At 32.2% G+C, this 13,556-nt stretch overlaps 1 protein-coding gene across 1 annotated transcript; it reads right to left on the bottom strand.

Moving 5' to 3' along the window:
• Positions 1–2,917: 2,917 nt before the first annotated feature.
• LOC108215834 (uncharacterized) lies at positions 2,918–13,100 on the bottom strand. The gene is made up of 5 exons (XM_017388423.2): positions 12,485–13,100; positions 10,382–11,834; positions 7,577–7,642; positions 6,091–6,887; positions 2,918–3,601 (listed from the first exon to the last, which is right to left on the bottom strand). Exons 2-5 carry the CDS (start codon positions 11,826–11,828, stop codon positions 2,933–2,935), a joined length of 2,979 nt encoding a protein of 992 aa, XP_017243912.2. The 5' UTR covers positions 11,829–11,834; positions 12,485–13,100; the 3' UTR covers positions 2,918–2,932.
• Positions 13,101–13,556: the final 456 nt, after the last annotated feature.

Below are 13,556 nucleotides of genomic sequence, written 5' to 3'. Positions count from 1 at the left end.
TTTTTAATCTTATTTCAGTATGAAACCGCGTTTTTAAGTTACATATATATTATTTTAGTGAAAACTCCCCTGAGATATTGGCCTTAATCAAGTGTACCAATGTCGGGGCAGAACTAGAAGAAGATTACGGCATATGTGCAAGTTATGACGACTTTAATTCATTCTGCTAAAGACGCTTATCTACTTGAGCAGAGAGGTATCATCACAAAGTCAAATGAGATAGATGATGTTTCAGTTTTCTTCAAAAGTTTATTTGATGAAATTATCATTGTAGGCCACTGTTTTGTAGATATATGCCACGAGGTTAATAATTATGAGATACCTGTGTGGAGGTGGCGCAGAGTGAAAGGATATTTTAGTATCACATGGTTTAGATGGAAGAATTCTATGAAGGACTTGCGACGAGACTATTTCAAAAATAGATGGAGTCTAATAGCTTTCTTAGCTGCATCTTTTGTTATCCTTTTAACTTTTGCCCAGACTTTCTATACCATCCGTGCTTATTATCCTCCGTTCCATTGAAAGTTGTAATCATCTATTTGGTTAGTTCGTCCGACAAGGATGTCTAAGACCGAAGCAAACAGAGTCGCTCATCACATTGCAATTGAATCCTGTTTTTCATCAGATTGTAGTTTGTTTTACTGAGGACAATGCTTCTGCTATATTATTGAAAGGTAACAACTAAATATCTAGATGCCTAAACTTAATTACAAAACATGCCTGTATTTGGCCTTCTTATAGAATATTTTGTGTTGTATTTCCGGAATTATGTAATGTGTGTACATCTGTCAAATTTGATTTAATGGCAGCTACTCAAGTATGATGGCATGGAGTAAAATTCCCTTGTTTTATCTATACTAAAGCTTCTAGCAGATTAACAAAGAGGATACTTATCATATGTAAACTAACTTAAGTCTCAACTCTAGTTTTAAATACTATATATTAAAGATATATCTATATGTACATAACATGCGCTAAATGCCTTTTTAACACTCAATGTTTGGGAGTGTGTACCGATGTGGCCTCAATGTTTTAACGAGGCTCTAGCTTGTGCACGTTTGAAGTTTCTTTCTCCCAAGTTGGGACCTCACACATCAGGAAGTAAGTTAGAACCAAGCAGGAAATAGCGGGTCAAGCACAAGGAAAACACATTTAGCTGTGCCGTGTTGTGTGCTAGCCAAATTTAGTTACAAAAGTTAAAAGTATGTTAGAATTACAGGGAAATCTGTGCACGTATATGTTCTGTGTTAGAAGAAGATATGTTATCATTTTACTATATAATCAAGTCATTGTAATGGAATGTTTATTTCTCTTTGTTTAGTTTTCTTCTTCTTGCTATCTTCTTTTTAATACATCTAGGGCTGTAAATCGATACAGACTATCCGGTGTCTCGGCTCATATCCGGATCGAAAATATGATACATGTCTCATATCCGTTTTGAAAACGATCCAAATCTGGCGGAAAAATTAAGCCCGTTTTATATATGATCTCGGATACGAGCACACCTATACCCGCTCAGATTCGGGCTCACATTACATCCTCTGCTACTAATTGGTTCTAACACTCTGAACTTCTTTATGAAACTCAATGAGGGTTTTTAAGTTCGTAAGTAACTTGCTTTAGTAATGAATCTATTTCTGTTTCGTGCTCATAGATTTTTGACCGAAGAAGAAAATTCAGCGTACGTCAGTTTCTGAATTTAATATGCCATTCACAGAAAGTAAAGAGAGGTTTCCAAATTAGATTCAAACCTCATTTTTAATATATATGCTCCATACTCATGAATATAAGTTCCACGAATTCTTGAAATATATGATGCTCATGCTAGTTTTCCTTCCTTAAATCTAATCTCTCCCAGGTCACAAACAATTTGAATGCCAGACTGGACGAGTTCTGTTGCACATGTAGTGAATCCCCATTTGTTGTATATGTACTTTACCTTGTTTGCTGGCTCGTAGCCACCTAATGAGGGTAATAGATCAAGTCCGACACTGCAAATATGGTACACTACATCCAACAAATGATTGTAATTCCAATCCATATCCATGCGGTCAAGGTGTAAGAAACCAATAGCCAACATCAGAACAGAGTTGAAAAACTCACTTACATAGTTTTATCAGAACAGAGTTGAAAAACTCACTTACATAGTTTTTAAGCACTTTGTCGAGATATTTTTCATCTTATTCTTTCTTTACACTTGGTAATAGAACGGTTGAGATATTACGAGGGAGGCTCTTTTCTCTCAATTTCCCTTATAATATCTCAACAAGGACAAAAAGCTGTTGCAGAATGACATGGAATTTGGTTCTCGAGTAGCATCTAGTCATTTCTCAGAATCTTCACCATGGTAAAATCGCCTGCTTGTTTTTCAAATGGCATTTGTACATATAAAAGTGCCTCTTCCGACGTTTGTGTGTTCTCTTTGCACCTAATAAAAAGCTCGAGTATGAAACAACAATCAACAAGCAACATCTCCTTTATCTGATTCTTATCTAATTTGATATCTTGAGCATACCACACTCGGGTATTTTCTTGCAACGTACACTTGTTAAAGGCCAATATTTGAGGTGGTTGCTGATCAGAAAACTTTCTTGCAACGTACACACTCAGTATGAACATTACACTGATCTCAGCCGTTCACCCACCAGCTGTCCTCTGTTAATGATTCCGTTAGTTTTCTTATCGGCACTGATGTGAATGATATCAGTTCTGTTTGAGTCCTCCAGTTCTGTTTTTGAAATGTCCAAGTTCAAAGACTTCATTATCGTATACTTACTATCACAGAACTTGCATAAACACTGTATCAGCTAAAATAGATAGAACACCATAAGCATACAAAAGATTTATCTTTTAAATAATTATTATTGAAACCAAAGTACAAAGTACAAGTACATAACCAAAGAAAATAGCCCAGATAAAAACATCACAACTGTCAGTGGTAGGGAGGATAATAAGCGCGAATAGTATAAAAAGTCTGAGCGACGGTGAGGAGAATGACAAAAGATGCAGCTATAAATGTCAAAAAACTCCACCTGGTTTTGAAGTAATCTCGTTTCAAATCCTTGACAGACGCTTTCCATCTAAACCATATCACAGTGGTATATCCCGTCACTCTGTGACAGCTCCACCAAGGTACTTTATAATTATTAATCTCCTCGCATAAATCTCTAAAGACGAAGTCCGCAGATGTAACTCCCATGTGGAATCTTTCAAAAGCAGTTTCCATGTCCTTAAGTTTATCAAAATTTATTATTATACCTGCCTGCTCAAGTATATAGAAGTCTTCTCGCGAACGGAGCAAAGTTCTCATAAAAACTACATATGAAGTAATAACTTGTCTGTCATTTCTGCTCTGCTCCAAAGCAATGAGATTTCTGAACAATGGGGAAGTAAATCTATCCGCGACGATGCTTGGAAGAAAAATTTCCCCTTCCCTAAATTTTATGTCCACTATGCTCACCCTGGAGGGATGTAAAGAAATTCGAAAACCAGATTTTATAAGTTCTGCCGCACAGCATTTCGATCCCCACTTGAGCCTTGTCTGACCATCCAATTTCAAGGTTGATTTCTCAGAAGTGGCACTGCAAATTTGGTACAACATCAATACCCTTTATTAATAAGCGAAACCATTTTTCGGTGGAACATCGGTACCAAAAGTACCAAAATTTGGTGACTTTCATATATTGATTAGGATTTTATAGTCACTGGTATATTATAATTCAAAGACTTTTATATTGAATAGAATTTTATTATTAAAGACCTCAATATTCATTAGGAAAGTGAAAGACTTCTGTATTGATTAGAATTTTATTATTAAAAACTTCAATATTGATTAAGACAATGTAATATAAATATTTTATTTAATAACAACAATCATTATAGAATTATGAAAAGATTTTTATATTATTAGGATTTTATACTTATTATTTTACATTTTTAGGATTTTATAATTATTATTATACAATTATGAAAAGACTTCTATATTGATTCGAATTTTATTAATAAAAATTTCAATATTGGTTAAGATTATTATACTACTATAAAAAAACTTCTATGGTGTTTAGGATTTTGTAATATAACATTTATCCAATTCGCACAGTTAAATCGCTAACAATTTAACTTATGAAACAGTTTTATAAAATTCATATCAAAAATTGGCTATCATCATATTAATTTTTATTTAACAATTATTACTATTATAAAAACACTTCAATATTTGACAGGATTTTGTAATATAACAATTATCTTACTAATAAAAATATGTTACCAGCAAAATTATTTGTTTTAATTTTTTAAAACTCAAATAATTTAATATACATAACAACTCTATTAATCTTTTATCATGCTTCAGAGTTCAAATAAATAAGGAGTTCATATTGATATTAATATAATATCCTATCAATAGAATAATAATGTCAACGAAATTATTCGTTTTAATTTTTAAAACTCATACAATTTAATTTACAAAATAAATTTATACAACTTCTATCGTATTTCAGGATTAAAATAAACAAGATTCAATATTGATACCAAAGTACCAAAAAAATTGGTCATATATTTTTTAATAAAAATAATTATTATCATTTAATGTTTTTCAGAAGATTGCGATAAAGACGAATAAGGCGGTAGTAACACTGATTTGATGGAAACTTAAAAAAATAAGTCACTGTTCATATTACAACATATAATAAAAGAATCAAAACTCTAGACATACGTCAAATATTCGTTTTAATTTTTAAAATTCATACACTTTAATTTACGAAACAAATTTATAAAACTTCTATCATATTTCAGAATTAAAATAAACAAGATTCAATATTGATACTGAAGTACCAAAAAATTTGGTCATATACAGTATTTTTTAATAATAATTATTATTATCATTCAATGTTTTTCAGAAGATTGCGATAAAGACGAATAAGGCGGTGGTAACACTGACTTGACAAATGGAAACTTACAAAAATGAAGTCATTGTCCATATTGCAACATATAATAAAAGAACCGAAACTCTGGACATACGTCAAATATTCGTTTTAATTTTTAAAACTCATACACTTTAATTTACGAAACAAATCTATAAAAGTTCTATAATATATCAGAATTAAAATAAACAAGATTCGATATTGATATCAAAGTACCAAAAAACTTGGTCATTTATTTTTTAATAATAATTATTATTATCATTCAGTATTTTTTAGAAGATTGCGATAAAGACGAATAAGGCGTGGGGTAACACTGACTTGACAAATGGAAACTTAAAAAAAATGAAGTTATTGTCCATATGCCACATATAATAAAAGAACCCAAACTCTAGACATACGTCAAATATTCGTTTTAATTTTTAAAACTCATACAATTTAATTTACGAAACAAATCTATAAAATTTCAATCATATTTCAGAATTAAAATAAACAAGATTCGATATTGATACCAAAGTACCAAAAAACTTGGTCATTTATTTTTTAATAATAATTATTATTATCATTTAGTGTTTTTCAGAAGATTGCGATAAAGACAAATAAGGCGGTGGCAACACTGACTTGACAAATAGAAACTCAAAGAAAATGAAATCATTATCCATATTGCAACGTATAATAAAAAAACCGAAATTCCAAACATACGTCAAGATATTTGATATCAAATCATTATTCTACTTATGAGTTATATTTTAGAACATATATAATGTTTAGTGATTTATAATATAATTGTTTTATCTTTTGATTGCAACGATTATATTGTAGACCATAACCTGCAAATTGTCATATGTTTACAAATATTGTAGACAAAAAAAAAATTAAAATTGGAACGAGTAGAGTATTTTTAAATAATTTTGGACAACAATATAATACTCTTATTTTGTGGATTCCATAGAACAGGGACCCATATTATTATGAAATAAATTTAAAGTATGATCAAATTTTAATATATAGAAAGTCTTATATTAAATAACAATAATTTAAATATCATTTAAAAACAATAATTTAAATAGGTATAATAAAAATATAATAATGTAATTAAAAAAGACATTATTCTTTTAATAAATTTTAAAATTTTATTTAAACCCGTGCTTGGCACGGGCTATCAACTAGTATCCAGTAAATGAGTAAAGGTCGTATCCTGAATGGGTTTTTTAAGCGGTGAAATATTATCACCCAAAATATGCAAACGATGAAAAAAGATGAAGGCTAGCTCTTGAAGCGACAATACATCACCTCTTGCATCAGTTATTCTCCTTGAACTTGGTATTAAGTCGAAAAGCAGTTGCAAAATATTGTATGGAATTTGGTTCTCCAGTAGCATTAAATCTTTTGCCAGAGCAATGACTATCGGCAACTGACCATCTAGCAATTCCAATGATTCTAGTTCCTCTGAAGATTGTGTTACCATTAAACTATGGGTTCTTCTCATGTATTCGAGTATAAAACAAGCATCAAGGAGGAACATCTGCACTAGATGATACGTGTCTAGATTGATATCTTCAGCATAGAATGCGCGAGCCTCCACTTCCAGTTCTGATATAACTTTGCAACACTTTTTTAAAGCCAATGTTTGAGGTGAGTTTTCATTAGCCTCACCATGTGACTCATTGATTTGAATGTTTCCCGAATCTGTTTCTGCTACTCCATCAATAAAATCTAACGTGTATTTCCATTTAAACTCCTCCATAGCTCGCAACTCAGGTTTGTTTCTATGATAAGGACCAATGGATACCATCTGAGGGGTGTAGGCTTCTGGTTTTATTGCTCGGAGTTCATCTGGAACTCTACAGATACCCAAGTCCTGTGGTTTCCTCCTTACTAGACTTAGCTTACTGTCAATCAAATGAATCCACTCTTCATCATTTGAGGTTGTAATCCTCACATCTAAACTGGGTGTTGGCTCCATTTCTCACTGCATAAAACTCATGAATTTTTTATTCAACTTCTGAATTTGGTAATATCCAAGTTGCTTGAGCATCACTAACCATAAATAAAACATACTTCATCGTTCCCGGGCACCTTATAAAATTATTATAGTTCTATAATTTATTATAGTTCTATAATTTATGTTTGAAATTTTTCATTCAAACATTCTTATTTCTTCATATAATTTGTTTATAGTTTTCATTCCGTTCCATTCTCCCACGTGAACACAATCTTAAAAATCTAGAATTTAATCATACGAGTCTGGTTATTTAACATAGATAATGAGAAAAATATCCTTCTGTATCTGCCGGAGCAGAAGTTTTTAAGCTGGCAGTACAACTTAGTCATAAGAATGACCCAGCGAATGTGTTTTGACTAGGATTATGTGAAGTTGAAAGTCTTGAAAACACATTACAAGTACAAACTTGCACATTTCAGCCTAAACATCGCAACACAAGCAAAACATAGCCATTACCAATGACTAATTTATTGAAATATAGCATAGGATCCACTAGGCCCTTCCTTTAAAAGGTTTTAGATGAACCGGTTCTTACATAATTAAGACCAAAACATGCACTCAGACAGTGTATGTTTTTGTAAAGTCTAATCCAGCTTATTCAAATCAACTTATAAGAAACAAAAATGTGTAAAATGAGATCAAAATTGTATACCTGCTAGTTTGGAGACGTCTTGGGGTGAGTGAGCAATTATGTGCTGTATGAAATCAACTGATGAAGCTATATAGGTTTTACAAAATTATATGAACATATACAAGGTAAACAAGGTTGTATATAGGTAAGCTGATGAAACTGTAGAATTATATGAAACCTTGTAACTATGTTCTATATGATATGAACTGATGCCTAATATACAGTTTTATAGTTCACAGGGCCGTTTGGGTTATGTTAAAGGAAGTAACTTGTTGGTTAAAATAAAAGAGTGGAGTAGAGTGAGAAGTAAATTAATAATACTTATATTAGAGTGTTTGGAAAAGAAGTAGAAATTATAGAAAACCCAGAATTTTCTACTTCCAGCTTCTTTCTCACCATACTTCTTAGTTCTTATTTCTTTATACAAACGGGTTAAGAAAAGTAGAAGCAAGAATTAGCTCTTGCTTCCCTTGCACACACAGGGGAATAGTTTTGTTAGCATACAGTACTAAGCTTGTTTAAAGTCTTCCTTTCCCAAAAACAGTCAAATCAAGGCGTCTGCACAGATGATTAATACAGACAAAGATGTGTTAGGTACTTGATCAATTAAATAAGAAGAGGAGAAGACCAATGTTCTAAGCTGGGACCGAATTAATTCTTTATTGGGAATCATTGACAGAGCTAACAAAGAGAGGGGAAATACTATCTTTGTTTCATATTATTTTACTCCCTCTTTTTTTTTTGAAACACACTTTTAAATGATTTGATTGAATAGTTAAAAATATTATTTTTTAAATTTTTTTTCTGAATAAAAATATATAATCAAAATTTAAATTCACAACAATGAGTCGTCCAGCATCATCTCCACCCAGTTGGCAGCTCTTTTTGAGGATCATGACATGGTCAGCAAGAAAAGAATTATTGCATAACAGCCAAATGCTAATATAGAAAAGTGGGTAATAGGAAGCTCATGTGGGTAATATTCAAACAAATTACAACCAGATCTACAGTATATACAAAAAGCAGTGTTATACGAATCTGCATGCGTTCCATGGTCTGTCTTTGTTGTTTGTCCACTCATTCTTTTCATTTCTTCCCATCACTCAATTAACACACTATTACGATCCTTTGTTTTGTTTATTTCACCTTTTTGTTTGTTTATTATCTGGGCTTACCTTGAAACCCCAGAAGCCAATTTTGATTTGGTCGGATGAGATAAGGTTTCCGTGTGTCAGTTTTTGTTGTTGGGGCAGGAATTTTGATTGGTACCGTGATTCGGAGAAGGCAATGGAGGGGGGTTTGTATGGGGTTTTCGAAATCAGGGAGTTTAGAGGTTAATTAATGGGGTTTTTGAAATTAGGGAGTTTAGAGGTTAAACACAATTTTTGAAAATTGATGTCATATGAGTGTCGCCAGCGACTCAAGCTTCAATTTGACTACTTGAACGTTGAATTTGGATATCACTAACACCTTCAAATTTGCTTTCATCGGTATGAAACTCAAGAACCCTACTTAACATTGTTAGAATTTTTTTAACGGAAGGATTTAGATCAGAAAATAGAAAAGTTAAGTGACTTGAAATACGGAATCTTTAGTTCAGAGACCTAGACAATAAAACGTCAATAGTTCAGCGACCTGTAATTTAATTTTCCCAATATCCATATAACCCAAAAATTAATGAGCTGCAAAATTAGCTTAATTGAACAAAGCACTCCCTTAACTGAATCTTGAAACAACAGATGCGATCGAACTAAGAGCTTTGACCTTCGACCAACACTTGAACCTGCACAAAATTAAGGAATTTGTGCATCAAACAACAGCTTGAATCGAACCCTTCATCTACCTTTAAACCCTAAAGAAGCTACAAAAGCCTTTATAATCACTAATTGAACAGAGGAGATAAGTTAGTGTGAGTGTAAATCGATTTAAACAAGAAAGAGAGACAGAAGAGACGAGAGAGAGATGAGAGAGTAACAGGGCATCTCCGACTCCGATGGTGCTTTTAAAGGCACTCTCACTTTTTTTTCTTCAATTATTAGTTGAAAACTCATAAAAACTGTATTCTTAATTATCAAATTCATTGTAGTCTCACTTGACTCACTAAACTAATTTAATGATATCAAAATGTAACTTTTCTTCTTTCTTCGCCACTTTTGCATCAAGTACTTAAAGCTTTTCCTCCACTAAAAAAACTTTCTCGTACTTTAATTTCGCACCTGCACAACTCAGATGAACTGGAAAATCAGATACAGCAGCCACGTGTATTTTTTATTAGACAAAATTGATTGGAAAAGAAAGATACATATTTAGCAAAAAAAAGAAAGAAAGATACGTACAATTATATATACACACTCAATACGAACATTACGCTGATCTCAGCATAAGTTCACCCGCCAGCTGCCCTCTGTTAATGATTCCGTTAATTTTCTTAACGGCCCTGATGTGAATGATATCATCAAATCAATTTAGTGAGTCGATTGAGACTCGGAAGAAATTAGTAATGAAGTTGATATCATTTATCGACTTGAGGGATGAGTTAATGCTGCATGACTGTATCGTTGTTATGTTAACTTAAAAACACTTTTTCCAGTTAAGTAAATTTGAGTCCTCAAGTTCTGTTTTTGAAATGTCTAAGTTCAAAGACTTCATTATCGTATACTTACTATCAGAGAACTTGCATAAACACTGTATCAGCTAAAATAGATAGAACAACACCATAACCATACAGAAGATTTGTCTTTTAGATAATTATTTATGAAACCAAAATTATAAAATACAAGTACATAACCAAAGAAAATAGCCCAGATAAAAGGTTACAACACTTTCAGTGGTAGGGAGGATAATAAGCACGAATAGTATAAAAAGTCTGAGCCACCGTGAGGAGAATGACAAAAGATGCAGCTAAGAATGTCAAAAAACTCCACCTGTTTTTGAAATATTCTCGTTTCAAATCCTTGACAGATGCTTTCCATCTAAACCAAGTCACAGTCGTATATCCCTTCACTCTGCGCCACCTCCACCAAGATACTTTATAATTATTAAGCTCCTCACATAAATCTCTAAAAATGAAGTCCGCAGATATAACTCCCATGCCCAATCTTTCAAAATCACTAGTGATAAACTTACTTTTTTGAAAATTTGTTATTGTACCTGCCCGCTCAAGTATATTGAAGTCTTCTTCAGAACGTAGCAAACTTCTCATAAAAAATATATATGAAGTAATAACTTGTCTGCCATTTCTGCTCTGCTCCAAAGCAATGAGATTTCTAAATAAACAGCTAGTAAACTCATCATGGGTGTATCTTGGAAGAAAAATTTCCCCTTCCTCAAATTTTATGTCAACTATGCTCACCCTACGGGGATGTAAAGAAATTCGAAAACCAGATTTTATAAGTTCTGCAGCACAGCTTTTCGAACCCCACTTGATCCTTGTCCTACTATCCATTTTCAAGGGTGATATCACAGAAGTGGAGCTGCAAGTTTGGTACAACATATCTAGTAAATGAGTAAAGGTGGCATCCTGAATGGGTTTCTTAAGAGGTAATATATTGTTACCCAAAATATTCCCAAAGGCATGAAAAAAGGCAAAGGCTAGCTCTTGAAGCGACAACACTTGACCACTTGCATCAGTTATTCTCCTTGCACTTGGTATTAAGTCAAAAAGCTGTTGCAGAATATTGTATGGAATTTGGTTCTCCAGTAGAATTAAATCTTCTGTCAAAGAATAAATTATCGTCAACTGACTCACTAGCAATTCCAATGATTCTGGTGCCCAGGGAATTGCCCTTGAAAGTTGGATTCTTCTCATGTATTCAAGTATAAAACAAGCATCAAGTAGGAACATCTGCACTAGCTGATACGTGTCTAGATTGATATCTTCAGCATAGAATGCGCGAGCCTCCACTTCCAGTTCTGATATAACTTTGCAACACTTTTTCAAAGCCAATGTTTGAGGTGAGTTTTCATGTGACTCATTGATTTGAATGTTTCCCCTATCTGTTTCTGCTACTCCATCAATAAAATCCAACGTGTATCTCCATTTAAACTCCTCCATAGCTCGCAACTCAGGTTTGTTTCGATGATAAGGACCAATGGATACCATCTTAGGCGTGTAGGCTACTGGTTTTACTTCTCGGAGTCTATCTGGAACTCTACAGATACCCAAGTCCTGTGGTTTCCTCCTCACTAGACTTAGCTTACTATCAATTAAATGAATCCAGTCTTCATCATTTGAGGTTGTAATCTTCACTTGTAAATCGGGTGTTGGCTCCATTTCTCACTGCATAAATCTCATCAGTTTTTATTCAAGTTCTGAATTTGGTAAAATCCTTGTTGCAGGAGCAGCTGCAACAAAATGTGAATAAAACATACTCCAAGTCTCCATCTATCTAAATTATAAAATTATAATTGTGTAATTTATATTTTTAAAAAAAATTCTCAATAAAAGATTATATATTAAAAGTTTTATTTGAGTTTTTTTTTGTCTATTTACATGTCTAGGACAACAGAGCATAAACAATCACTTGGCTATCCAATTGTGCTCATATAATTTATTTATTATGTCAAATGAAGCAAAAAAAATGATAATTTAGAAATGATCAAAGTTATCTACCTAAACTACAAATTATAACCACATTTAGCTATTATAATTTAGTACATATAAATTTAATTTATAAGTAAACTTTTAAAGAGGTAACTGCATTTTACACCTTCGGTTCAAAAACGAATCTTGTACCAAAACTTTAAAAAATGCAAATTATCACATACATTAGCAAACACATATGCAATATACTAATAAAACTGATCCTGCAAACATGTATAAATTTGAGTACAACTTAATAACAAGGCTCAAATGTAGTTAGCAGTTACTCATACTACAAACATAAAACTTATAAACGTAACTGTGAAAGTTTTATATCGGAGTTGTACCTGTTAGTTATCTAGACGACTTGAGCGGAGTAACGAGTGAGATCAGAAGAAGCTAGTTTCTGGTGTATCATTTTCTTGGCAAGCATGGTATGGCTTCAATTATAGAACCCTCATTTTGGTTTTGTTTATTTGTGAAGTCCACTCTAGTCAATGTAAGAGATAACGAGTTCCTGTCCCACATGTTTCAGGTAACTTTGATTGCTTCATACTTTCATTGGTGCTAGAAAATTCTTTGATGTGGAGAAGTCTACTTGATTTATTCCCACTTGTCACTGTTGTTGGAAAAATAATTGGACAAGAAATGGAAACACAACCGATAATCCAATAAATGAGTGCAGGCGTCATGAATTTGAGTTAAAATTTCTTAAGTATTTATAATGTAACATTGGTGCAAAGTTAAAAGAACTGGATGATACTTAGGCTGTAAATCGTTCCGGACTATATGGTGTCTTGAGTTAAATTTGTCTCGAAAATATAATACATATCCGATATCTGTTATGTAAATGATCTAAATTTCACTCTGAAACTAAATCAAAATAAGATATAATCTCGGATATGAGCACTCTTATACCCGCTCAGATTAGTTGTCATATTATTTTTCGTAATGTGATCCTAACCCAATACCCGATTATGATCCATGATTCATATTCTATTCGAAATCATATATTTAACCCATTACATTCGTAAGTAAGTAGTCATCATTTTATCAAATTTTAATATCTTATTTAATTTTAAATCTTCATAAAATATGATTTATTCACTGTAATAACGCATATTATCTTAATTTATAATGTATTTAATAATATATATATATATATATACACACACACACATATAATTGTAAGTTTTAATTTATAATTATTATATTTTTACAGTATTATGTTTATATAGACTAAATCATAATTATTTGAATAATAAAATAAAAATGATATTTAATATTAGTGGATCATATTCTCGGTCATGGATCATAAACTACCCGGTTAAAAAACAAAAAAAATACTATTCTGGCATATAAGAGGTTTAGATCTAGACCTCAAATACCTGAAATCGGTTTATATCTGAATAAACTAAT

This window comes from Daucus carota, chromosome 4, assembly GCF_001625215.2.
Source record: "Daucus carota subsp. sativus chromosome 4, DH1 v3.0, whole genome shotgun sequence".
NCBI lineage: Eukaryota > Viridiplantae > Streptophyta > Magnoliopsida > Apiales > Apiaceae > Daucus > Daucus carota.
This window is presented reverse-complemented; position numbering and strand designations above follow the sequence as displayed.

Excerpts from the sequence above, each read along its gene's own strand:
- LOC108215834 (XM_017388423.2), bottom strand. The coding sequence starts at position 11,828 with ATGGAGCCAACACCCGATTTACAAGTGAAGATTACAACCTCAAATGAT. Across the intron at positions 7,643-10,381 it reads TTATTATCCTCCCTACCACT|CTTCATCAGTTGATTTCATA; the intron begins GAAAGTGTTGTA and ends AAACCTATATAG. Across the intron at positions 6,888-7,576 it reads AGACGTCTCCAAACTAGCAG|AAATGGAGCCAACACCCAGT; the intron begins GTATACAATTTT and ends TTATGCAGTGAG.